Consider the following 27,979-nt stretch of genomic DNA (forward strand, 5'->3'; position numbering starts at 1 on the left):
TCAACTGGAATGTGTATTATAGCCAGCTAAGAATCTGTACAGATCTCTTCTAAAAGATAGCAGCCAGCACGGTTCTCAGTCACCTAATGAAGCAAGGCACCTTCCCAGTGAGCCTGCTGCCTCATTAGCATTCAAACACCTGCTGTGGCAGTCTCTGTGTGAGTAGCTGTGAATGCCTTGCTAAAAAATGACAATGAAAATCTACAAGGGAACGTAGAAGAACAGACCAAGGGTGTATGTATGTCTCTCTGTGTGTGTACCCATGTGTGTGTTAGGGATTATCAAGAGACAACAGTGTAATTCATCCCAAGTCATCTTAAAAGCAATCTAAAACCTGTGCTTGCTAGCACAGTCTAGGCTGTACCACCTTCCATTATAGACATGCAAGAATAGCCCTGAGTGCCAAGACGCATTACAAAAATATTTGAATGTTCTGTTGACCCCTTTTGAACTGCAGAAATCTTGTCCCATACAAGTCCATCGGCCCTGATGGGATCTGTTGGAGGGTGTTGAGTGAGCTGGCTGATGTCACTGTGAGGCTCGTGTCCCTCACCTCTGAAAGGTCGTGGAGCCTGGGGGAGGCGTCCAGGTCTAGAGTGCACCAAACGTGCACACCATCTTTAAAAAAGATAAAAGGACGATCTAAGGAACTCCAAGAGAGTCATCCTTGCTTCTGTACCTGTGGAAATATGGAATCCTCTTGGTAGCCATTTCTGGGTGCTTGAGAAAGTAACATTGGGGGCCAGTGGTTTCTCCAACGTCAAACACACTGCTAGAAATGCCAGGACTATTTCTGCAGCTTTCATATATTTATTGCGCTATTTGATTATCAGAGCTAGACTAACCATGACAGTCTCGCATTCCACTTGGGGGCTGGTGGGTGCCCCAGCTGCTGGCCTGGCCCCGGGTTTGGCAGCTCCTGGGACTGGGCTCTAGTGTGGCCGGTGGTGTGGCCTCTTGCGGGGCTGGGAAGAGTCCTGGCAGCTGCCGGCCCTCCTCTTTGGGGCTCGCCGTGGCCCCCCAGAGGAGCGGACTCTGTCCCGGCTGGGAGCAGAGGGTCCTGCCACAGCCTGCCCCGGCTCCTCGTGCGGCTCTTCCAGCTCCCCATGGGTGGTAACGGGGGCATTGCGGGGGCTGCCGGGACCCCCGCGAAGAGCCGCACCTGAGGTGCTGGGGAGCTCCTCTTGGTCAGAACCCGCAGGACTGCTGGAGGGGGCTGGGCCAGGGGCAGGAGACCCCCCTCCGGAGGCAGCAGGCTCAGCAGCATGGCTGTCCTCGAGCTCCGATGGGCCTCCCCGCTGCACTGTTGCACGGTGATGTGAATGAGGCGCTTTACAAACAGCCTTGCGGCCGTGCTCTCCACGTGCTGCGGTGGGCTGGGGGGAGCCGGGGATGGTGAGCAGCTCCCTCTCACTGGCGCTGCAGCAGCGGGTGTCACGCTAGAAAGGGAAGAGAGGCCACGGTCACTGGCTGGCCCGGGGAGGGGTGGAAGACATGCCCAGGCCCCCCCAGAAGGAAAGCCTCCCCGCTCCCCAGGGCGAGGTGTCCCCTGCCAGCTCACCTCTGCTGCTGCGAGCGCCCCTCCTGGGTGCCCCGGCTGCCTGAACCTGGCAGGGCCGGGGGAAACCCTCCGATGGCTCTGGGTCGGGCACCGAGAGCTGCACGGAACAGCTCCCTGAGCACGACACCAGCACCAAGGCCTCGCTCAGCACTCCACACCTCGCCAACTCGCTCAGCTGGAGTTTGGGCATGAGCCGGCTGGGTGAGCCCTGGTGCCCACTTATAAGCAGCGAGGAAAGTGTGGTTGCAATGCATTGCTCGGGGATGTCATAGTCCAGGTGACATCACATTCCATAGCCATGGGGCTCCTGCCTTGGCAGGGCACAACACTAGGGTGATGCAGAGAGCAGCTCCACGTCATGACCCTGCATGGGAAGCGGGATTTGATCCACTCTGAGAAACATACCATAAAAATGGTGTTTCATGGCATCAGTGGTCTGACAGAAAATCATTCACTGAAAGCTAGATTGTTCCTCTGACGCATGGTCTCAATCCATCACTCGGGGACATCCCAAAGGGTGATCCTCGTCCGCAGTGCTCGCCCCACTACACGCATCTGGGGTTACCGCAGCACCAGTGCCCCCTCCATCCCACCGTCTCTTGTCTTGTGCTTGGCATGGCTGTTTCACACTAGGTACTGAGGCCTCGGCTGTGTCTTCCCAAAGCCCCATCAGGTCGCACTGGCTGAGGCAGGCACCTCCAGGCACAGGTGGCAAGAGGGTACCGCCTCGGTAACACCTCGTGCCTCCCTGGGCGGCTGCAGGGCCAGGTCCCACAGGCTCTCCCCACACCCCAGCACTGCTGGCCAGCCCTCTGGGCTCCTCTGATTTCTCCCATGGGGTGTCATAGGCAGCACTTGGCTTAATCTCAGCGAGTTTCTCCTATTTTCTCACCTACTCTGGGTTGGGGGGAGATGGGCAGGGGTGATCCCCTCCGCTCAGCACCCCTGAGCCCTCATCCGGGAACTATGTCCTGTTTGGAGTCCCAGACAGGATTTACACTGACAACCCAAAATGGCTCAGGGAAGGCCACCGAGACTGTGCGACTGAATTACTTGCTCTGAGATGAGGGTCTGTGAGGCCACAGTGGCTCCACATGGAGTAGAGGAGGGTTTGGGGAACCTCACAGTACAACCCAGTGCCTATCAGAATGGGATCAAGTTGATGGGGATAGGGTCTTCCCAGCCGTCCCTGGCAGGAGGGCAACAGGCAGCGACATTAGCTGAAACTAGAGAGGTTCAGCATAGTAAGAAGGTGTAAAAAAAAAGGAGGATAATTAAGCACTGTAGCAGGAGCCAGAGGGGCTGTGGGATCTCTGTCCTTGGAGGTTTTCAAAGTCTGAGCAGCAGGGTATGAATTCATTCTTGATCCCACTCTAAGTCTGGACTAGAAGCTATCCACTTCCCTTGCAAATTAGAATGCTTCTGTGGTCTCTGTGACCTAGGAGTTAGTATTGTTTTACACATGGCTTTATGTGGACAGAGTAGCTGCATATACAAGTGAATTCTTGATGAATCCAGAGGACTCACACTCTCCAGCTGTCAGGTTACACATATGCTAGGAAAGGAATGTACTGCAGCAGCTACATTACTCCACAGCAGATGGCCTGTACAAGCTATGAACACTGTGACAAAACCCTCAGAGCACAGCATATTGTTCTCTTTTATCTGGCAGTCACGATAAAAAGCAAAGTGTTGGAAAATGCATGCTCAAAATCAGGTAATGCATAAATCCACAGTCAGGTCTCTACAGAAAGATCTGTTTAATTCCTTATATCACACTGGAAAAGATTAGTCTGTGTGGGGCAGTACAACCGAGACCAAATTTGTTTAAATGCATTTTAACTGCATTTTGATTAAATTAGAATACTTTCAGATAACCACAGCGATGACTGTAATATGATTAACGACTCATACAAAAATAAACTGATCTAATTTATTCATAGTAGGTCCAGTTAGACCTGTAGGATTTGATTCATTATTTTCCAGATAAATATTATTCTTGGAATCAATATTCCAGATTAATTGCTGCCAATTTCTGATGTAATTTCCCTAGGAGCTTTTCATAATACAAGCAGCAATCTATTCTGCAACTGCTCAGTCCAGCCCTGAAGTTGGGAAGACCCTTACTGTAACACTGTCAAATTGAAGAAATAGCAATGGGCTTCCATGGCTGACCACATTATTTGCCATTTTAATGTGTCATGCGATAATTGGCCACGCTTTGGAAATATTCAGATGCCTGGCCTTTCCATAGCAGCTCTGCAGAGCTACAGAAGGCCAATATGCAGCTTGCAGCTTACATTTGTGCTTGTTGTTACAGCACAGACAGGGCCAAAGAGAAGACAGAAGCTCGAACAAAGCCTATATATTAAAATAGTTGGCAAAGTGTCTGCACTCTGAAACCCTGTAAAATCCCCCTGCAGCAACAACAGCCCCTACTGCTAAAAGATCCAGCCATCAGATAACTGCCTTCAGAGATACACATTGGCAATTGTCAAATACAAATAATTTTTATTCCCTTCACTTTCAACTTCCCAGCACTCCAAAGAAACCAGAGATTAAATAATGAAACTTTTAATGGATAAAAATACTTGTGCATTTTAAAATAAACTCTCTTGAATTATACAGAACTCAGTACCTTTCTCTTGTCACTGACAAGCAGTCTTCATGCATATATAGATTTAAGAGTTTAATTCTGATGCCAAGTCAATAGCCTTTTCCAGGCACTGACACGGATGGGCTAAGCTTCCAGAGTCACTAGCTGTGACTGTCACAAGCCTGGAAGATAACATCTGCTTTAAAATACTTCGGGCAACATGCACTATGCAGCCTGGTATTCAACTGCAAGATCCCATACGGCCTTCCTTGGCAAACCTTATATCCCGAGGCAGCAAAATGACACTGATATGACAGCAAGAGAGCCTATAAACAAACAAACGAAAATACATATGAAGGGGTTAGATTCCAACTGCAGGTCCAACACTGGCATGAAGCTGGACTGTCAAAAGCAATGCTCTAGAAATAGCTCTCAGTGGCAGCATGCCTTGCAGCCACTCCCTCAGCGGAGATTCCTCTCCCCACCCATTGTCCCTTGCTTCCATAATAAACAGGGTAAAATGAATTATGACTTCAAATTAGAAAGTTCATATACTTACTATAGTTACTGACATAAATCTCTGTATAGGGGAAAAAAATATAAAGTCAAAGGTTTTGCTACTGAATGAGAAAATTTTTGATACTTTTAAAGAAAATTTGCACATCAGAGTCAGCTGAGAAATCTTTTGTGTGTTTCCCCATGCCTGGTACATGATTTTACAGATGGGAAATATCATATAGATATTCCTAATGCAATTAATCCACCCACATAATTACTGTAATAAATACATAAGCCTGTCACTATGATAGTCTAATGCACTTGCCACGCTGTTATGTTGTAGCGAGTTCCCGGTATTCTTGGCAGCTGTTTGAATGCCAATCAAGCTAAAAGATTAACAAAAAAAGCGCAATTGCTCTCAAAACAGAAGACCCCAACTGTGAATCCCTACTTGAAATATAATTTTGGTCCCCTTTTAGCACTAAAGGCTAAATTTTGATTTATTTCATTTTGATCTCATACGAACTTTTTGTCAGCGTGTATGAACTACAGGTGCTTCTGTACAGACCCCAGTGCTGACATCCATCATGTCCAAGTGCTGATGGAAACTCTAATGGGAATGTCCACGCTTCTGGGTGTGGTGCTGGAAATACACACAATGATTTCCCTCATCCAAGGGAGTACCACTGCTTTGGAGCAGGATTTCTCCAAGTCTGATGGCTCCAGTCCCTTTCGATGACATTTGTTCAGACCTTGAGGCGTGCAGACCTAAGAGGTCACTGGTAAAGCCAATAAAAAGTAACATCCAGACCCTCTTCTGCCTGCAGCTGGTAGTGTCTGAAGTAGTTACAATTACCTTGCTGCACATTACTGCTTCTCCACGGTCACAGCCTAATACCTCATGGTCTAATAAGCTGATTAACCCGAGCAGCTGATCTTTGACAGATAGTGTGAAGCTGCTTGAGTTTTGTCTTGCACAGCAAATGAGAATGACTGTGGAAGGCTGGTAGCGGTTTCATACCTCAAGTAAACCTCTGAATTATTCCTATAGTGAAAGAAACAGTGCTGCCAATGGGAGACAAATAAAGCTCCTGAGTGCACTGAGAATTAGATTAAGGGTGAATTAATTTACACTGTATCAATTACTGCAAACTGGAATCTAAGTACCTGTTTCACCTACTCTAGAGACATGCTTGCAGCTGGTTCAGCCTTCCTGAAAGGTGCACTTGTGTTCTCTGTTAATATATGTTAACAGAGAAAGTGAATGGGAGCACTGCACAAAGGCATGTGGAACTGAGACCAGTCAACTCAATGGAAAATCTCACCCTAAAGGAAAAAAACCCACAACATCCTAGGACACCTCACACTAATTCATACCCATTTTATGTTAACAGCCAGTGGAAAATGCCTGCTTTCAAAATTTTTCTGGGATAGGTCACTCGAGAAAGGTATAAATGCTGCCTTTCATTAAGGGTAAGGAGGGAGCTCTTCATGTTACCACCTGCCAGTCGCTCTGCTGCTTTCCCTCACCTCCCCGTTAGCAGTGTGTGTGTGTGCTTCATTTGATCCAAAGCCCCTCCAGAGCGTGCTGCCCTTCTGGAGCCCTTCTACCTGTCTGCCTAAGCAACAGCTCTTTGTAACCACCATCACAAGCTCAAAATCTTGCCTCTTCCTCCTGTATCTCTGCTGCTCATCTGCTGGTATCCAGCCTCACTCCAGCACCTTGGAGTGCTGCCCTCTGCATACCTCCCCCTGGTTCAACAGAGCCAATACAAGACGCTTTCTCCACCTTCAGGGCCTTGTGCAGGCCATGCTAATGTTCCCGTCACTTCTCACTTGGTTTTGAAAAGTGAGCATTCACCTCCAAAAGGTCTGAAACATAACTTCTGCTAAGAATGTGCTGCTTTTGGGCAAGAACCATTTAATTCCTTGCTTCCTTAGATTGTCAGTTCTTTGGGGTGAGAACCACCTTCATATTCTTTGTCTGCCATTGGTCCTAATATCTGGGTAGGAATTGTTATGGTTATGCTAATAACGATCGGCAGCCTTAATAACATACAGGTATGTAAGACAGTGGGATGACCCAGGCAACAGGGCGCAGGCACTAACTGCAAGTTAGTGTAGAGACTGAATGCAGTGACTTACCATGAGCACTGACTGATGCAAGTATTTCCCTTGATGTTTTCTAGAAAAATTGCAGAGCCTTTTATCAAGAGTTACTAGTCAAGCTGTAGTAACATACAATAGAGATTTCTGGGGGGTTGAAGAGGTGAAACACACATAATCTGAGGTGAGAACACACAGCCATGTACGCACTGATCTTGTTATGCACAGCCCTGGGCAATGCTGTTGGGTCTAAGGGTCCGTAACAGTCATGGTCCTTGCAGCCAGGAGTATGCTCACAGCTTTGAACCAGTATGTGTAGTGAGAAAATTTACTCTGTGGTGAGACCTTATCTTAAGATGTTTGACTCTCTAACCAGGGTCTTAGCCTTAGGTCTCTGCCTGATGGACTTCATGCATTGCAAGGCCTGAAGGTGTTACTTTCTCAGGTTGTCAGGCAACCTGTCTGTTATCCTGTCACTGAACATTTTTCTTGCTTAACTTCTTCCTCTTTTTTTCCATTTATGATACAGTTTTCTCAGGTTCCAAGGCTGTACTTCTTCCATGACCAGTAAATGACTACTAGTAAACTTTTTAGAGCCTTGGGGATGGTCTTCTAGCCCACACCCATGTTTTCATGGTATTTGCTATTACCTTATACTTCAACTGCACATCATAACATGAGACACTGTTACAAGGCTTCTTTTCACAAAGTAAGCTCTCACAACATATCAACAAACAGAACAGACCCTGGTCATCTGGCCTCACAAAATTAGCATAAGGACTGTGATGTATTACCAACATCAATAAAACTGGTTTTACTGGGCCACCAGCAGCCGAGAGAATCAGGTCCTTGCACATTTGCTGTAAATAAGCAGGCTTCCATCAGACCTGTTCACTCTCAGCTGTCAGATCCTCCTTCCATTAAATGTAACATTACCAAGAGAGACTCCAGCTGCTAGCTACTGTGGGCTCCACAGGATGTATATACACACTGAGGATGTATATACACACTGATAAACTACCAGCAAGACCCTAAGTTTTGGACAACTCTTCCAGTCAGAAAGGGAACAGCATTGATTCATGTCCCTACCTCTTTATGGTTTAAATGTGCACATCTTTCCAACTTCCAGAAGCACTGATGTTATGTAAAGAAACATGGCTGCAGGGAAAGGTGCACCAGAGGCACAAATACTTCCAAATTACCTTACCTACCATGTTTTACTTTCACTGTATTTTCCTCCCCCTCTGCAAAAGCCAGCTGTAATTAATGGCTTTGCCTAGTAACTTGTAAGACATGAAAACATGCACCTGTATTTGGCAGACAGCAGTCACTGGGGAATCATGGACAATCAGAAAGAGCTGAGCAGGACAAAGCCATGGTGGTATGAAGTTGGAATAAGTGCATCAGAGATATCAAGTTACTTGGAAACAAAAATCCAGGCATCCTGAAAACCGAAAGTAATCACTGCAGGCATTTGCTGTAAAAATGTCTTTCTAACTTTTGGGCTTCATTTCACATCTCTTTTCAAATGAATGTAAGTTTTTCTTTTTGCATAGAAGAGGTTTGTGTTCTCACTGAGTCAGCATACAAACTGTTGTAAATGAGGTCAGTAAGTGTGATACCTCAGTCTGAACACAGGGCGATTTCCCAAAGTACTTCAGACACAAAATGAAAAAAAAACCCCAAGCACTGGCTGTCAAGGAAAGCACTATGAAACTAAGAGTACTTTGGGAAAAAAAACCAAAACAATCCCCAATTCTGCAACTTCTGGGAAGCAGCCTCCAGAAAGACCTGGAGAGTCAAGCTCTGCCACAACCAATCTTACAGACCTGAAGAGGCTGGGCTACAGGAAACACCAAGAACGGGTTTCCTTAATTTAGACACCATATAGTGAGTCACCTTAAGCTGCTGTACCACTCAGCTGGGGGGTGAGGGGGAGGTGGGGGTGGAAATCACAGCTTTTCTTTCTTATTCTATTTGCTCAGAGTTCAAATAAATGGCCAGGAAAACTTCATCTATAGCAGTTCACAGCTTTTGGAGATGATTCCCAGTTATGATGAGGCTTTTACAAGCCCTCACAATAGGGCTAAACTGCCACCAAGTAAACGAACCCTCACCCCACCACAAACTGGCATAACTGTTTGTACTATAACCAGCAACCACAAAAATCAGAACACATGTTTTACATTTAATATATTCTAAGCAGAAAAGAGTAGAGAAACTGACACAACCCTGCAGCACAAGGTACTTTCATTTGCATGTGAAACTCAGCACCTACATTATGCTGGACTACTGAATGAAAAGTTTAAAAAAACATCCTTTTATCTGTGAAGTACAGAATTAGAATTAGTACCAGGGAATAGTTAAAGTGAACAAGCAGCATATTTTAACTTTTAACCACCCATGTAAAAAATAGCAAGTGATATTTTATCTCACGCCTCTCTCTTATTTTTTTTTTAATGGCTCTCAATGCAATGCAAGCAAGTTATTCTGTGCTGCCAAGAATGCTGGATTCCTACTAGCAACAGTCAGCAGCTTCTTTTTGGTTGCAAAAGCCCTAAGAGGCTTTTGCTGTCTAGCAGCTGTGTGTCAGAGCCTGAGGTGGATGATGACAGAAGCAGCACCACCAGCTGCGCGTGCAACATGTACACATTTGTACACTCCTGCAGGAAGAGGTGTCTCCCACTTTCCCTTTGTATTGCAACACAGCTTGCTGGCCCCTGCTGCACTGAGCTGCTGGTAAGAAATTGTTATGAAGCCACCTTTACTGTAATAATGAGATAAAAGATGTTTTTTTGTTACAAACACTATGTTGACAATGTGGATGAGTAGAACTTCTCAAGGCATTGCAAAACACTAAGACATTTAGGGTATAATTTCATTACAGTATTAAGTTAGCCTAACATCAGCATCCTCTTTTGCAGAAAGACAGCCTTGGTTACAATGAATACGTATGCATTGGGAGATCCCACACCTGCTGACGGAGGAGGTTATAAGGAGCTGTAGCAGGGATCTCTTAGCAGTGTAGCTGGCTCAACTTTAAAGGTTATTTGTAGCAGGGCTGTCTCTTCACTGCCAAAGGAGTATGAGGGGAAACAGAGGTTAGTAACTCATGAAAGCTAAGTGCTGTTGAAAGCAGCACTGGTGAAATTGAGACACATTGTCCCATCCACTGCACCAGCTTCTGTAGTAAGCAAGTAGCCTCCTGGGGTGCCATTTGTATGCACAGGATTGAAATGAAGTGGAAATGGTAACGCAGAAAAGATGATACAGACTTCAGGAAAAGCAGACACCTTATAAAAGTTAGTTATAAAGTTTGAGATTACTACCACAGAGAACTAGTCTAAACTTCCACAGCATGTGCATCTTAAGGCTTGTCATGATCTAGAAGACATTTGGCCTTCATGCAGTTTGTCCTACATGTAACTGTAACATCATTTTTTAACAACTTGGGGGAAATCTTTCGCTGTGCTTAACTGGAGATTTGCTCTGGTGACAGGAAAACCTCCTTTCCTGACATGTCATCTGAGGTCTCCCCGCATCAGCCAACACCAGTAGCAAACTGCACCCATGTCATGTCGAATGGGCTCACCGCCTCACAGCATCGCGGCCTTCAGGCCCCCGCGCCCCCTATAAATTCGTGTGTACGAACGAACAAAGGATTAACAGCAACATATACGTTTATATAACTTATATACCGTGTGTACGTACGAACAAAGCTGTTAACCGTAAACTTATACTTGTATATAACTTATAGAACAGTAACTTACACACACAGTCACACACCCCCCTTCCCGGGAACTGCCCGCCCCGCCTCGCTCAGACCCACCCCGCCCCACGCCGTGCCTGCGCGGTGAGTCCGGCACCGGCCGCGCCGCTCCCTGCGCCTGCGCGTTACGGGCGTCTCGGGTGGCGCGGAGGGCGCAAGGCGAAGGCGGGGCGGAGGCGGGGCGGAGGCGGGGCGGAGGCGGGGCGGAGGCGGGGCGGAGGGGGGGCCGAGGAGGGGCCGAGGTGCGCCCCCGCCTCTGCTCCGCCTACCGCCGCGCCGTGAGTGTGACTGGCAGCCCGGGGCCGCGCGGCACTGGTCGAGCTGTTGCTCCGCCTCCTCTGCCGCTTCTTCTTCAGCGCCTTCCCCTCTCTCTTCCCCCCCCCCGTTCGCTTCTGTCGCTTCTCGTAGCTGACCTGTCCAGCTGCGCCGCGGGGGCCGGAGGGGCAAGCAGCTGCAGCCGCCATGAAGATCGTACTGAAAACGCTGCAGCAGCAGACCTTCCGAATCGACATCGACGTCGAGGAGACGGTGTGGGCCCGCGCAGGGGCGGCAGGCGGTGGGGGGCCGCGCTCCTTCCCCACCCGGCCCAGGCCTTCCCCCTTCCCAGAGGAGGCAGAGCGGTCCGGGCCCTGGTGCTGGGAGCTTTGCCCTGCCCAGGGGCAATGGGCGAGAGGGGAAAGGGCGGGGGGGGGGGGCGCTTGCGCTGGGGAAGGGGCGGGCAGCATGTGCCGGGGGGAGCGGTCGTTGGATCCTCATGTGAGGGCCGGTGTTTTGAGGGCGTGATGTAGTGGTCGCCCAGGAAGAGTTTGGGAGGGGAGTGGGGCCGGCTGGGCGTTGGGAGCTCCGCCGTGGGGGAAAGGACCGGGGCCCCTCGGCGGGGGAGGGGCGGACCCCTTTCGGAGGGCCCGACCTGTCGTGGGGTGACCCCTCTTACTGGGAGCGCAGAGGGGTCTTCTGCTGGTTGAGAGCGACTTTTCACAGCCGGAGGAGAGGGGCCGTTGTGGCCTGTCCCCCGACGAATGGACATCCCTCCTTCTGGGGAAGGATGACTAGAGGGGGGAAGGCAGCGTAACTCACGTTGTGCGCTGGAGCAGAGGAGCAAGAGGATTGTAGAGCAATAAAATTTTTCTTTCGGGAAGATATGTGCCCACCGCACCCGTGGTTTAGTGGGTAACGGGATAAAGCAGTAATCTGTGCTGTTTTATATGGGGAGTCCTGGGAGTGGGTCATGTCCTCTTGGGGGGGGGGTGTGCAGCAGAAGGAAAATGTGCTTGCTCCCTACAGATTCCCCCTGAGGAAGGAACTGTCGGGAGGGTTGCAGGGCTCTTCTCTGCAGGAGCGTGTAGCAGAGAGGAGTTAGAGAGGAGCTGGCGACCGTTTGCTCTTACATGCATCTGTGTACACTTAGGGAGGCGTATACTGTTGTGTGATGAAGGTGGGTGATTTTGGGAAGACTATTGTTTTGCCTACAGTGTGAGCTGCAGTGATTAATCTGTGCTTACGAGGTGAGGGAGTGCATGTGAGATTTTTGGTAGCGGCTGTAGGGTGAATGAATGTTGGTGTCTCCTGCAGAGCAGGTGTTTGGGTGTGTGGTGAGGTTTATGAGAGTTAGTCTGCCTTACTGCCAGGTTGCAGTGTCTGTGTGTCTCTGTACTTCTGAGACAGGGAGGGGGGAGAGGACATATTTTGGTTGTGGGCGAATGTTTTCTGTTCGGCACGTTAGAGTCTGCTGGAAAATCCTCAGGGAAAGAGAGTGTTCTGAGATGAGAGGAAGGGCCTTAAGTGAGTTTGCAGGTTAGAAGTTCCCTTGTCTCTTGCTTGAAGATAGATGGTTGCCTCTGATAGCCAAGTCCAAACATCCTTGTGGCTTTATTTTGAAAGATTTGAGGACTTCAGTGTCTGAAGGTATGTCTGCAGCATACATACTTTCACTGCCCAGATGTCATGTGAAACTTCTGGAAACTAGGGAACATTGCATCTGCTTTTATAAAGTCTGTTGGTTTACCCTCTTCCACTTCCATCTTAAGAAAAGTAAAGGATGACAGGTAAAAGTCAGACTAAGGGTCCGTTTGGTTGAACGGTATGGCAGAGGGAGATGGCAAATTTGTAGCAGAAGCATGTGTTAGAAACCTTGCAAGTATTTAAAACTTTGGTCTTGTTACTGAGAAAAGCCCTGTTTCCATCTTTTTTTCCAGTTCTTATTACTCAGTAAGGTCCTGGGAAATAAAATCAAGGAGAGGACTGAAGGAATGTTGCCAGTCAAAAACACCCCCTTAGCAGCTTATGAGACAGCAAAATACATTACCTAGGAATTGAATTATGGGAAATTAGACTGCACTTTCTGTTTATAAATGTAGTTGCTACAGTAGTGGCTCAGTAACTGAAACAAGAATGCTTCTCACAAGCATAATACTTCAGTTTTTATCTAGGAATGGGTGGTAAGATAGAGGAAATGGGGGTAGGACTTGAGGAAGCTGTTTTAAAGTGAGCAGGGTGAAGCCTTGAATTTATTAGCTGTAGAGGTGAAAAATGCATTTAAATGTCCTTGGTCTATTTAGACCAAAATAAGTTTTAGAAAATTATTAAGAAGTCCTTGTTGAAAGTTATAAATTGTAGAACTTAATAAGGAGAATACTTGAGCCTTCAGTTAGAAACCAAATTGGTCAAAATTGGAAAATGCTTGAAAACGTAATCTGTTAAGTGTTTCACAAGTATATGTTTGAAAGATCTCAGTATGATTTTTAAAAATCCTAATTTTATCTAAATAAGCATTGGTTTCTTAGGTTAATTTCCTAACATCTTGAAACAAATGTGTTTGTTCTGCAGAGTTCAGTAAACACTGCTTTTTAGTCTTTGTGCTATATCTGTGTGTGTGTTTCTCTGCTAGAGGTAGGCTTGTTTACTTGGATCTGTGCCCTGTACTGTGACAAGGCCAAAAAATATCTAGTTGTGATAGGCCCAGGAAACTTGTTCTAAAATTGTTTTCTGGTTCTAGCACTTCCTCCCCTTATTCTCAATAGAAAACTGAATCTGAAGAGACTTGATGTTATAGTGCAAGGTAGTATTCTAACAACAGTTTAAGCTTGTAACTGAAAGCTGTCATTAATGGTAAAGAATATTTAAACCTTCCAGTGAGAATTTGAAGTAACGTACTTTGTGATAAGTAATTAGACTTGTTACAGCTTTTACACAAGCAACTGATTCTTTTTTTGCTGCTTAATCAGACAGTTAAAGTTCAGAACATGCTTTTAATAATGTGACTTCAGTTTTAGTTTAGTTGTGGTTTAAAGTAATGGCCATCTGGGTATTGTGACTGAATGAAAATTAGACTTGAAGCATTAGTAGTCTTGCTTGTGGAAGTCCTAGGTGAAGACTGAAATGTTTTGGCTGACTTAAAAAAAGATTTAGCTTCAGGCCCTATTATTTGAGAAAGCTTATTATCAAATGAAGAAATCTTTGCAGGCATGGCTGTCTTAAGTTCTGGCGAAAAATACCTCTGGAGTGCATGTGAATGAAATGTCGTGCTCATCATGCTTTGTAGAGGAGTGGATTTACTCATGTCTAGTGTTCTGAGCTGTGAGTGAGGCAGTTCCGTACTTGAGCATTCAGACTTCCCCAGGATAAATGAAAGCATGCATTTATATGCACAACCTGTTTCTTGTGTTTGTTGGCTGACTGTGAGAGAGTAAATATATTAGACATTGTGTTAGGAGCAGATAATGAGCTCTGTCTGAAATTGATGCAGACCTGTGTAGCCACATCTGTCTGAGGTGGTGGTGACACTGTAAGCTTCTAAATCTAGTGCTTCTGTTGTAGTTATCGCTATGTACATGTGAAATAAGCTTTTAAAAAATCTCAACAGCCATTCTTCCTTTTCTTTGGGAGTGAAATACCAGTTGAAAGTAAGTCTGTCTTGTTCCATTTTCAGCTTCCCTGTGCTGATAACCTAAAAACCTAATTGTCAAGAGGCAGAGAAGTGCAAGGAATATTCAGGATGTCAGTAGCCTTTTGGCTGCAGTCTGTGTGTCACCTAATACTGGCTTTCACATTCCTCTATGTCACTACGCCTTTGAACACCCAGGAAAGGCCTGCTTGTTTAACACCCTGTCAACAGGACACTTAGTTGTGAAAGTTTGAACTTGTGTATGTTCTGGTACATCCTTAATATGTTTATTGTTAAATGTGTGTATGGGGATTTTTGAATGCTAATGTTATGCCCCTTTGGTACTGGAAGCTCCTCGGTTTTAAGCTTAGACATTTAGGCTAGACATTTATGTGTCTTTTTGCAATTACTGAAAATGTCTTGTCAAGTTTGTTAATACTCAACTGATACTCACTGAAGCTGTACTAAATGTGTGGGGAGTATGCTCCAGCAAAAATGAAGCAGGATCCAAAGGGTATGTAGTAAAGAAAAAATAATTCATGTTTCCACATAAAACAGGTATACTGCAGGGAAAAAGAGGTGCTACTTATAATTTTTCAAAAGACAATGTCATAGAAAAGAACTTGTATTTTCTGATATGTAAGAGGTATAAAAAATATTCTGACTTTGTAACAACAAGGAGGTGGTACATGTAAGGGAGGCACTTTTTAATATTTACATGGGTGCATCAGATAAAATGACAAGCTCCTCTCATTCTCTTCAGCGAGTGCAGTGATAAAATTCTCAATGAGGGCAGACTATTGTCTGAATGGGCAGAGTATGATTTGTGAACCCATATGAAAGCAAATACTATTCGTGAACCCACAGGTTTTTAATTAGTTACGTTTGTTTGTATCTGTTGGGTATATTGACAGCTATACTAAATCAGCTAATACAAAAAGGAGATTAGTATTGAAAGCCTATGGAATTTTAAAGCATACTTTGCATCATCAAGTGTTATTCTGACTGAGGCTAGGGAAGATACATGGAAACAAATAATGGGTTGTTGTAAAAAGTATCCAATATATTTCTCAGAGCTCTCCTGGGAAACTGGGCTTCTGTTAGAAAAACACCCGATCTGGAAGTGTGAGTGAAGAATAAGGTTTTAACACAATCCAATATGTAGGTGAATGAATTGTAAGTAGCAGTACATGTATCTCATTAGAAAGTGTGTTTTTCTTTTTTTGTGAAGATACAAATATCATAGATTTAGTTTTGGTCATTGTAGTTTTGCTCAATGTGTACTTTATTGTATTTGTTAGAAGAATTAACTTAAAACAATCCTGTAAGAGCTAGATGACCTCCTTCCTACATGTGTTTCAGTGTAGATTAATCCTGCAGCACTTGCTGCTAAAAAGATCGTTTTTACATTTCTCTGAGAGTTTATAATCTTAGTGTTTAGAGAAGTGCCCTCATGATCCTGTTCAAAATCCAGAAATAGCCTTCTAGTTGTCTTTATGTCTAAAGTCCTGATATTTTTCTCTAATTCTTCTTTGGTTTTACAGCAGGTGTCTTACTGTTCTTCTAGAGCATTCTTATGTTGCTCTTGTATCTCCTAGGATTTTATTGGCGTGTATATGTGCTTTTGCAGTCATAGGAGGTGTGAATTTGAAGGGCCTGTACTTTCTGCTTGAGGATTGATAGATGACTGCAAAAATTGTAGCTTCGGAGACTACCAGACTAAGAGTGTCAGGGAGTATTTACATTGTTTTTTCATTATTTTTATACTTCGCAGACTGTAGCATTTTCAGGTTATGTTCTGTGAAAATTCATGTTTATTTTATTAACTGTCGGGGGGGGGGGGGGGTTAATAGTGCTTTTCTTCTGTAGCTAGTTTTTTTCCCTGTTTCCTGGCTAGAGTTAGAATTTTCAAGCATGGGAGGTTCTAATTCCTGCCTGAACAAGGAATATTCAGGAATATTTTCCTTAAATCTTAGTGAGTGTTCTAACATAATTTACAAAGGACTTTGGGGGGGGGGTGACACATATTCATTAAAATTTAATAAAAGGTTAATATAGTATAAATTATGAATACAACTAATTTTATTCATATTGGAATTTTACGGGTTAGCCATTTCTCAAATGCATTGGCTCTTTGACCATAATTTCAGAAGTGTTTTATTAGGAATGTTCTTATCCAGTTTATCTGTTGGCAAAAGTTAAATTTATACTCCTAATAATTTATCAGTATTACAATTGTATTATAAGATTATATTTCTCAACAATCCAAACTTCCCTGGACCACCATTCCCAAGGTGGCCAGTAAACTGAGTAGTGTATTGGTTGTATGCACTTATGGATAGCTCTGTGCATAATTGTGTCTTATATTTAAAGTCTGTTTTGCAGGTATGATTGGTGAGTGAAGATATGTCTTTGATATGGATAACAACAACAGGCTGGAAGGTGATCCCTTTGGAACTTAAGGAGAACAGAGAGTGCATGATGAATAAAGCAGAGTATGAGCAGATGACCATGCTACTGTCTGCAGTCTCATTACTGTTCTTGTGTGTACAAGGGCGTATGTACTGGCAAACCTTCTGAAAGTATTTTCCCTGTATTTCTGAAACACAGGAAAATACTTTCCTGAAGGTACATTTATAGGGCTATGTAAACTTATAGGTATGGAGGAAATGGCTGCCAGTGTCTTCTTCCACCAAGATTTGTATCTTTGACCACTGATCCAGGCAGGATACGTGGATGGAGTAGACTCACTGAGACAAATTACCTTTTATTTTACAGGATATAGTCAGGTGCAGCATGTCTTATCTGGGCCTGTAAGGGCCAGACAGGAGGCCTCAGTGGCTCTCCTCTGCATGTTACCCTACAGGGAATGCCAAATAAGCATTAAAAGAGGAAAGGGCTTGTGACTGCTGTAAGCATACTGAGTTGGAATATGGTCTACAGGCTAACTGACTCTAGTTCTCCCTGTCTCTGTTGTTCCCTCTGGTTTTGTACCAGAGGCATGTTAAGATCAGGGAAGGGAAGAACTGGGGCTGAAATTCTTACCCCCATCCCCCCAGCTTGAATATCTGTGTTTCACACCTTGTATTTCTAACTTGTTTTTTATTTTGTTATCTAAGTGAAAGGCACTAATGCATATCAAAATAAAACTTGTTCTACCCCTCCAACTGGTCTGTCAGTAAGCAGTATTGGGGAAGGTTTTTTATGTGTCTTTTTGCAATTACTGAAAATGTCTTGTCAAGTTTGTTAATACTCAAACCACTATATTGCTTTTACACTTACTATAAATCAGTGGAGTGTATCTGTGTTGTAAAAATGGTATGCTTAGAGTACTGGAGGGTTGTTTATGCTAATCAACATGACAATGCAAGAGTCACCGCTCAGAGAATGTAGGCTTGCTCCTTAAAACAAACCCTTGTGGGTTCATAGGGAGCACTCAAAACTGTCAATAGCTGCATCTTTCTGCCTTTTATTTTTTTTTGAAAGGCGCAGGTAGCTGAGGGTTTTTTTTTCCTGTTGCTTAAAGCTCTGCTTTATGTTGAAATCTGTGTGTTCATGTAGTTAGTAAAAAGCAGCGTGCTGCTGCTCTTTTAGTCACTATTTAGCATCAGAAACTGGCCCTGGTGTATCCTGTTTTAAACAGGGCTTAGATCAATTTTGAAATGAAGGGTAGAAATGTTTAGAGGCCAACTTTGAGATCAGAAACAAATTGCCCAGAGATCAACAAAATGAATAGCAGCAACAACTAGACTGATAAACTTCACCTAAGTGTAGATGAGCTCAGGTTTGGAGAGGAAATTAGAAAGGCAGAGGTAATTGCTCAGGAAGTAAATGTCAGAGCTAAATCTGGATTTGTACCTTGCCAGTTCCAGACTACCTTCCAAGCAATGCTGCTGCTTTATGTGTATACAAACTTCAGCAGAGTAATTGCAAATAGTAAATATAGAAGTTTATGAATACTTTATACTGTCTGTGAGGCTGTTTTCAAATATTGGAATCATTTTAACTGCCTTGTTCATTTGAGTAAAAATGTTTATTTTTCCAGTCACACACTAATGTCGCAAACCTGACTGGTTCTTCACAATTGCGGCATCTGTCCTGCCTTTGGGACACAAAGTAGGGCAGCTGTCTCTTCATGCAACCACCGTGGTGGGCTTCTGATTAAATATGAGCATCTTGTTTAGGAAGACAGTGTAAGAGATTACTGTTAAGTGCAGGTTTGTGCCAGCAAAATCTGCTTTTATTATTTGTAGGGAGAAGTAGCTAGAACCAAATGTGTTCTTATCAGTAAAGCTACTATAAAGCATTTACTTAGGAGTCAAGTAGTTTATTATCCTTTGGACATTTCAGTAGCAGGCACAACATTAATCTGTTGCTGATCATGGAATTCGACTAAGGGTAATAAAGACTGTTGCACTAGTCAGTTTGTTGCTTCATTAGCTGGTTTATTGTTCAATACAACTCATTGGTCTCACGTGACTTTGAGCAATGTCTTGTGTGGCAGTTACTATACCACGTTATTGTGTGGTAAATGTTTTCAAAGGCATTGGGAGGGAAAACTCAGGAATGAAAACTTCCATCTTTGTCTAAATGATGACTTTTCCCAGAGTGAGGGAGAAACCTATTTAGTCTGTTAAAGAAAAGATGGGGATTGGTGGAGAGTTACAAGATTTAAAAACCCTTCTGCTCAGTTTCTTCTCAAAGAGAAACAGTAATTTTCATAGTCCTTTTATTAATTTGATGATTTCGAGTAAAAGTCGGTAGAAACATGATGGAATTGAAGAACACAAAGCTTAATGTTTGGACTCAGCTGCCTGATTGACAGTCAGTCTTTTGGCACTGGGTGTCAAATGAGCCGCATAGATTAATGAGTTGAATTCACTAAAAAATGGAACCCTGGAGCTCATAGATCCTGGAACTTCGAGTAAGAGTGGTAATGCTGCTCTACTATGTGTGCTGGCCACCTACCTGTTCCCAAGGGAAATGACTTTCCACCAGAGCAGGTGGAGGAAAGAGGTGCTAGTAGGGTAAGGAAGACTGAAGAGAAAGATTTAATAAGCTGTATAAATATTTTATAGTGGTAAGCACCATGGGAGGTGGGAAGGCTATTCATGCTTGAATTATACTCATTTCTTCTTATGCTGATGTTATTAATAGTCTGTGTATTAATTTGGGCTGGAAATTGGGAAAAGGCTTCCAAGATCAGAATAAACTTTGTAGGAGCCTTGTGGTAGAAGTAACAGCAAATGATCATACTGGTTTTTAGGTACAGGTTAATTGGATTCCTCATGAAGACAGATTGTGGTGTTGAAGGCGGAAATGTGGCTTGAAGTTGAAAGCGGCCCTTCTTAGTTTTATATTTATTTTCTGTAGAGATCTCAAATTCAGAAATTTATCTTGCCTGTGTAATTACAAATTAAAATTGATTGGAAGTATACTGTTCACTTTAGTAGGAATTACAAAATATATCTTTGAATCAACTGATACTTTTTCTTTTCTGTTTTAGCTTAGTATATAAGGTAGGAGGAATGGAAATTGATCTGTGAGAGGGAAGGGAAGGAGTTTGCTCAGTGTACTGAGCTATGGGAGCTACTTGCCTAGATGGAACCCAGCATGCCCTGTTTGGCTGGCTTCAGTAACTGTAGGGAACAACTAGGCAACTTAGCACTACAGGTTCATGTAACATGTTTCTAGGATGCCCAGCTGGGATGCAGTTAGGGACTGGTATCTCTCTGGAAGACCTCATTTTTACCACTTAGGAGTCAGTGAGCTCTGACTCGGTTAAAGAAATGTCAGGGCATCTATTCTTGAGGACACTGTGTTCAGTACAATCTCTGAACAGTAAAAAGTTTCACATCTAAATGGATAGGGGGCAGAAGAAAATTGTCTTAAGTTAGCCTCTGTGGCATAAGTGTGCTGTTTCTGAATATTTAAGGTCTTTGGAGATTAATCAATGCTCATTCTTAAAAGTGGTGTCATAAAGTGTGGGTTCCCTTTATTCTGCTGCAAAATTTATTAGGGCAGAAGAAGAATAGGTTTCTCTGAGGACTGAAATATGTTTTGAACTCTGATGAGGTAGAATAAAGCTAAGTAGCCTGGAGGTGTGGTTTATGGATTTGTATTTTTGAGAAAAATACCATAATGTTATGGATGCCAAGGTTGACTATCTTAAACCTGCTTTCTAAGTTTGACAGATAACGTGCTGGATGTGCTTTCCCAAAATTAATTTTCACTTACTAACCTTGAACTGATGGTGATGCTGATGTCTAGATTCTGAGTGGCCTAATTTGCTAGAGGCAAAGTTTAGGCTGTTGCTCTTTTCAGCAGCTCACTGTACCACTAGCTGTGCGATGCAACTGGCTTTCTGAAGAGCAGTGAGAGGGCTTCTGCCTTCCTGAAAAAGCAGCATTTCCAGTTTCAATCTAAACGAAGGTGGTTCAGGCTACTGTGTTTGACATACAGATTGTGTAGGGAACTTGGTCTTTTGTTTTGGCAGAACTAAAGGCATGAGTATCTTTTCGTTAGTGGGTGCTAAGTCATCAGTCATTCTAGTTAGAACTACAGGAAGAAATTTTATGCCACTAGCATGTTACTGTAAAATTGGATGTATTTGCTGTTATCTATTCCTTTTTTTATTATGAGAGCTAGTGTTGTATCCTCTGCAAATGAAGTGTTTCTGGCCACTTAGGCTAGGCAGTGATGAAAGCCAAAAGAAGAGGCAGGCACTGTTTATAAAAACTTATTTTAGCCTAAGTGTTTCTTGAATTTCTGCCTGAAACAGGAAAATGCTGACATCTGCAGCTGACTGCATTCTCTTGCAGATTCAAGTGGTTAAGAGCTGCCTTAAGTACAAGTCCGTTCATTTGTTCCTTTCAATGGGTATGACCACTTAGGTGAATTCATTTGAGTTACGACAGATTCGCTTATGTAAATTACTATTCTGTATAAACAGCTAAAAAATGTTCTGAAATGTATTTTCTGGAATTGACTATTTTGTACACTTCCTGTTTTACAGGAATAATCTGAACTATGTTACAGAATTTTTAGTTATTTGGAATTTCTTACGTGTTAAGTTACTGTCAGTCACCATAGCACAGTAGGTACCTCTTGAATGGCAAAAGTTTACAGAGTGAATGTCCATTTAAAGGAGGCCTATGTTAGTAATCTTTGCCTTTGCAAATGGCAGTGTGTTTATGGGTGTAGTTAGCAAAATACTGTAAGTCAGCCGCGCTATGTTAAGCCTAAACTTAGTTTAGATTTTTGTAAACTGTCAGCTGGAGTTATGTGTAAGAACTGAAGTAGTTTGTGTTTTAATTTAGTATATGATCTCTTAAACTGATAGACATATATTGCAGAACCTGAGGGTTCATGCAATGAAAGCATAGCTCTAGACAGAAGGTTTTGGAAGAGGGCAGTGTGCCAGGTCACTTGCAGTACATCAATCACACTGTAGTGTGGGGAAGCACCACATGTGAGGTGCACAGCAAAGGCAAATGAATAGCTGTAATTTTTCTGTCAGTATTTCACTATAGTAAATATCTTCTTTGCATGTATCCAGTTACTGTATAGTAATTAACATGTGTGTTTAATGTGTACTCACCTGCACTATGACATTTAGCTGTTCAGACATTTTTGAGAGAACAGATTTTGGTTTTGTCCCTTGTAGGAAATACTAGTCCAGAATAAAACTCAAACAATAAAACATGAGGAGAACAAAGTAGATGTTTGAAACCAGTAGCTTGAGTGCAGTGGACATGAAAGAAGCCTGAGGTTTTTTCCCTCAAAATAATCATACCTGCAGTGACAAATAAGGTGACTGTGAAGGAAAGAAGAAGCTTAGAAACATCTTCAAGTGATTAATACAGGGGCATAAAATATTAATAGGTAAGCAGTGTGCTAAAAGGTAGGTGTTTGGAAACAGAACAGGCTTTTAGCATGATTTAGGGTTAATTTGCCCTAGTGGGTACAGGACACTTAACTGGAGTTGCCAGAGGTATCTGATGCTTTAAAGGTCAGGAAAAACTGCTTAATGGCTTATCCATGACCTAAAGAGACTGTTCTGTTGTCAGGTGAGTGACTTCCAGAGTTAAATAATTATTGGGGCTGGAATTAACAGGTTTTTTTTTTTTTTAGTTTTCAAGAGAATTTCAAGGAAATACTCTTTTAAAATAAATGTAAATCCAGAGATGGAACAGAACAAACTCTTGTAAGTGCATAAGAATGATGATGCTATCAGCAAATTATTATTAAAATGTGTAATAGTTTGACCCTGCCTGTGACAGTGAGCTGTGGTTAATTTTGCTGTGGAAGAGCAGCTGGCTGGCTGGGGACTGATCCTGAAGCTTTTGACATGTGCTGGGGTGGCATGTGTAACAATCATTCCAAAAGCATCCTTCCTCCATCTGCTGAGGAAAGAAGGAGTTGGCTTCCTATTTTAGTGTAGTCTTATAAGGGTGAAGTCATATGTTGTGTTCTGTATCCTTGTGGCTAGTGTTATAAACACCTAAGGTGTAAGTTTAGAGAAGGGGGTTGATTCTGCAGGTCTCCTTTGTTGGGTCACGAAGCTTGATAAAACAAACGCTCTGTTTTATGTGTACTGCTGAGAAGACGCAGCTTCATTGTGAGTGTTAGTTTGGTTTGTTCCTGTTGGACCAGACATCCAAATTGAAAGGATTAGCCTGGTAGAGAGACTGATGCGGAGAAGAAGCAAGGGGACCAATGAAGGAAAAGGAGAGAGGTAATACAAAGGTCTAAGACTATGTTAACAGAATAACAACGTGAAGCCAGGAAACATGACTGGCATGTGAAATAGATGACAGATTTTAATTATACTGAGAATCGCAAAGCTCAGCTTCTCACAAAGTATTTCCATTTAGCACCAGAAAATATGTTTCAGTGTATTTAGTACTCAGGCAACCCTAGTAGTGAGCTACAGCTTTAAAAATTAACAAAAAATGGAAATACTACAGCTACCTGTGACACACATAGTTGCCAGTCTGTTAACTGTTAAGCTAAACATATTTTCACATGCTCAGTTGCTTAAATAGCTAGGTATATGCATCTCAATTACAAGGTTTCATAAAAAAAGCTTATGAATATTCAGAGAAGAAAAAAGACACTTCAGAAGATGGAGTTAGTTTGTAGTAACAAGTTCATGACAGATTGGTTGTCTTTGTTTTAAATATACTTGGAGTGTCTGTCAGGAAGCAAGAAGTATGAATGTATACTAGCAGTTTGTCTTAAAACATGATTTCAGATGTATTGGTACAGAAGTGCTTCTACAGGAACATTGTTTATCTCCTCGGGATAGCATTATTTAGTCTTTCTGGAGAATACAGGCATTCTGATATGTGACAACTAACATCTTGTGAGCTAGTGTATGTGTTGCTCTGAAAGCGTGGACTGTGGCAGTGGTTTGTCTAAGTAAGTAAACAAGACAAAATGGTTTCTTATGTAGGCTTAAAATTGCTATGTAAAGCTCCAGAAATTTTGGGAGAGGGGAAAGAGTTACCTTACCAAAGAAATAGGCATTCTGTGAAGAGTCATCATGATGTGGTAAGCCATGAGCTGTGCATAGAATGTGTGCCCCCAGCACTGAGGGCAAGAACCAGGAGGGGGTAAAGGGTCAGTAGATAAAAGCATTTTTTTTGTGCAGACTTCTCAAATTTTCACTCCATTAGAAACTTGGACTTAAAAGATTTCTCATGGAGACGTTACTTATCTAATTTGATTAAGCACAAGAGATTATTTGGTAAGGGAACATGTTGCTCTGCAAGTGGTTACAATGACATCTTTGGAAGACTGATGTACTTGACATAATCAAGATATGACTGAAAACTCCTTTTTGGTGTTTAAAACTTAGAATCAAGTGTACTTAATTAGGTTTGTACTGTGATTTTTTTTTATTTTTTTTTAATGAAGACTGTTTCTGTCCTTCAGGTGAAGGCACTGAAAGAGAAGATTGAATTAGAAAAGGGGAAAGATGCTTTTCCAGTGGCTGGCCAAAAACTAATTTATGGAGGTAATGGATATTCTGATGATACTGTATGTGAATCTACCTTATTTTTCATGTTCTTTGATGTGAATGTTAAATCTTCTAAAGATTGTAAGTACTGAAATGCAAACAGGTTAAAAAAAAACCAATAGACCAAGCCAACAACAAACATTGTCAAAGGGAATTCTTAATTTTGAATGAGAATTTGTCAGATTTATTTAATATATGTGTGTCTGTTATCTTTGCTCTTTTGGTAAAAAATGCTAACAGCTTCAGGCCTGGGTGGGATATCCTAGGTGAAGAAGAAGAAACGCTGTTGTTAAAAGAAATCAGAATTTAAGCAGATAATGCTTCATATTATAGGTTAACATAAATTTGTTCAGTTTATGCTGTATATAGCTGAAGTGTTCCTGTGTATACCTCAGAGGGTTAAAAATCAGATTATTTCTTTTTGTATTAACAGAAGAAACCTACCACCTAATTCTTGCTATACAAAGATACTTTCAATACTTTTGAGCTCTGTCATTAGAGACATGTATTATGTGCTAACAAACAGCAGACTAATGTCAGATAAAGACATGAAGTTACTTTATGTGAGCTAGCATAGTTGGCATTTTTTTTGGCAATATTTAGGAGTTTTCTACCTGGCTGCTCCATTCTGGCACTAATACACAGGTCCTTTTTTTGTTTGCTTGTTCTCGTTTCATGTCAGAAGTTAACAAGTTTTATTCCAGTACTGCCTCTCAGGCATTTCCCCCTCAAACTGTGCTTGAAAGAAACTTTGGTCTTACTGCTTCGGTGTACTGCTTTGTAAACAGTATTGGATTTCCACTTCTAGTAAGCCAAAGCCACTGATGACAATAGAAAGATGCCAATGGAAGAGAAATTGGGAGTCTCTTTTGTGTTTGTACAGGCTCCTCAGGACTATGTTTCTTATGAAGTTTTATGTCCCTTGTACTTAGTGAAGGGAATGCACATCAAGGACATGCAAGTCAAAGTTGCATGTATAATAAAGAAAGATGGGCAAGGCAGAAGGCCTTGTGCAATATATATATAATTGCATGACACAATATTATACTGCAGTGATTAAAAGAAATCAGGGGTTACATAAGAAGATATGATGGGACTTGAGTATTTTTCAGAAGTCAGAATTCATGGGTGGCATTGTACAATCCTCACAAGGAGCAGGAAATGTAGGAAATAAGTTTTAGAATAGAAGACAGTCTAAAGATTGATTGTAATTTTTTTACCTGGATGAGAGATACAAGGGTGTTTTGATGACATTTTTACATTAAAATGAGCTTTTAAAATTTTCATAGTTTGGTAAAACAGGGTGGTATCCGAACTGAACCGATTATAACATTTGTTATTAAAAATACTTTGAAATTAAAAAAAAGTTTTGCTAATTAGTGGTGTTAGATCTGTTACGTTGTCATCTGTATTAGGGTAAAGTCTAGAAACCCTGGAAAGGTGTGTCCTGAGAAGATAGGGCATCTGCATTTATACACTGTGCAAGCACCTTCTCCAAAGTGCCTATAAATCAGAAAATTGTAAGTAAACCTGTGCAGGTTCTGAGTAGATGCTGCAGTTATCTGTTACAGGTATTACTACTGCTACTACAGTACATATAACATGGTCTTCAGTATTTGACCTGCAAGGCTTGAACCAGTAGAAAATAGAACACAAATGAGGTGGTACTGTCCTAAGTGCCATAATGCATATGCATTGCTTGACTTCCTTGCAATCATCAGGATAACTAATTAGCAGGACATATCCTTAAGTGGTGTATTCCACTAGCATTATGAAAATGTGTTTTTCCCTTAGTCCTTGGCACATCTTTGGAAAGTGAATAAATTCAAATAATGAAATATTTCCTGAAAATTCTGTAGTAGGAAGAGGTGCTATAAAACTCACTGGAATACAAACTTCAGTTTGTGATTTGTGATACTGCCTCTAAATCAGCTTATCCTAAAAAAAAGTCTGTAGTTGAATATATTTCTGAGTTCTTGTCGCGTGAGGCAAATCTACTTTGCCACAGTACCATCTCTGCTTAATCTCTGCTTATGAAACATCCAAAGCAGTAGTATGATGCACATTTCTAGCTTTGATCCTCCTTTTTTTTAATCCTCCTGTCAAGGTAGCAGGGTATGGAATGGTTCTAGCTTTTTCTAATGTTTAGCATTCTTTTAAGAACAAATTTTTAAAGTTGCGAAGTCGCTTACGTAATGCAGATAAATTTGGTCTGTGGGAGAGAGCTGTAGATGTCTGCATCTGAAGGGCAGACAAAACATAAGCAGGCAGGAATTTTCTTGTTGTGTCTAGAGTGTCAGGTAGGTCTAAGTTACTCAGTTAAGCTTATTGTATGCTAAAGCCTTTCCTCTATATTACTTGTATCTGTGTAAAAGGTGGTCCAATTAATCTTTTTCTAGATTTAGTGGTGCTGTTTTAAATGATCTGAAGCATCTTCAACACTGCTGGCAACAGCCTTCAAGCTAAGAAGTACTGTGGACATCATAGGAGGAAAATTACTGATAGCTGTACTGCCAAAGCTTAAGTGCTGAAACGCTTTTTCCTGGGTTATTAATGGTTATATATTTGCATAAAACATGCTTTTATGGTTGTTTTGGGAACTGTGTTTATGTGAGGGAATCCCAAGATCTTCTAATGATCTGTTAAATAACTTAATTTATATCTGTTTAATTTGCCAGGTAAAATTCTTGATGATGACACTGCTCTTAAAGAATACAAAATAGATGAGAAGAGCTTTGTGGTGGTTATGGTGACAAAAGTGAGTAGTCATTATTTTTGAGAAGGAAACTGCATTCACTTCATTATTTTTCTCATTGTCATGACAGACTGTATATGCCTATCCTTAAAACCAGTGGAATGCAATCATGTGGAAGTTTTGATGGACAGTAAAATAAATTATTGTGTGCATAGGTAGGAATTACTGATTTGCAGCCCTATTTTGCCTATGCTGAGTGTTTACATTCAGAGAAAAAACTTGAGTGGCTGATTTTACTGTTTCTTCATTTTCCCAGTGATACTGTTAAAAAGTCTGTTGTTAAATCCTCTGTACAGAACCGTTCAGGTTTGCGATGTTGTTTTTCTGAACTCATGGTTGTTTATTTTGTCATGCTCAACAGCATAAATGGTAGAGAAAATATACATATTTCAATCAAACCTATGAGTTTTGAATGACTGCAGTGGCAAATTAAAGGGGGTGATAGACATTTATTTGAAATACCTCTCCTCTTAAGCCGTTGCTTGATTGCTTCCAGGAATGAAGTCACTGATTTTCTAGGCATTCCAGACTGTTGGGGTATGAATAAAACTGGCTTCATCTGTCTTGAGATAATGAAGTTGGTTTTGTAGTTAGAGATCGGACGTCTGACAAAGAAAACCTATATTCAGTTGCCCTTTGCTTCTGCCTGGTATTGGCTCACTAAATTCTCTGTTTGAATGTAACTGTTCCTTCTGAACAAACAGCATTCCAGCCTGTGGCTTGTGTGGAGGAGAGGTATTTTTCTGTACAAGAAAACAGGTGCAGATATGACTTCAGAGTATACAGC

At 42.3% G+C, this 27,979-nt stretch overlaps 1 protein-coding gene across 1 annotated transcript in view; it reads left to right on the forward strand.

Moving 5' to 3' along the window:
- The first annotated feature begins 10,893 nt into the window (after window positions 1-10,893).
- Window positions 10,894-27,979, forward strand: part of RAD23B (RAD23 homolog B, nucleotide excision repair protein) — a 35,124-nt gene continuing 18,038 nt past the window's right edge. Inside the window, exons 1-3 of the mRNA XM_005240368.4 lie at window positions 10,894-11,058; window positions 24,353-24,434; window positions 27,116-27,195. Coding sequence (XP_005240425.2) covers window positions 10,993-11,058; window positions 24,353-24,434; window positions 27,116-27,195 — 228 coding nt within the window. The 5' untranslated portion in view covers window positions 10,894-10,992. The remainder of the gene's footprint in view (window positions 11,059-24,352; window positions 24,435-27,115; window positions 27,196-27,979) is intronic.

The sequence above is a fragment of the Falco peregrinus genome, chromosome Z (assembly GCF_023634155.1).
Source record: "Falco peregrinus isolate bFalPer1 chromosome Z, bFalPer1.pri, whole genome shotgun sequence".
NCBI lineage: Eukaryota > Metazoa > Chordata > Aves > Falconiformes > Falconidae > Falco > Falco peregrinus.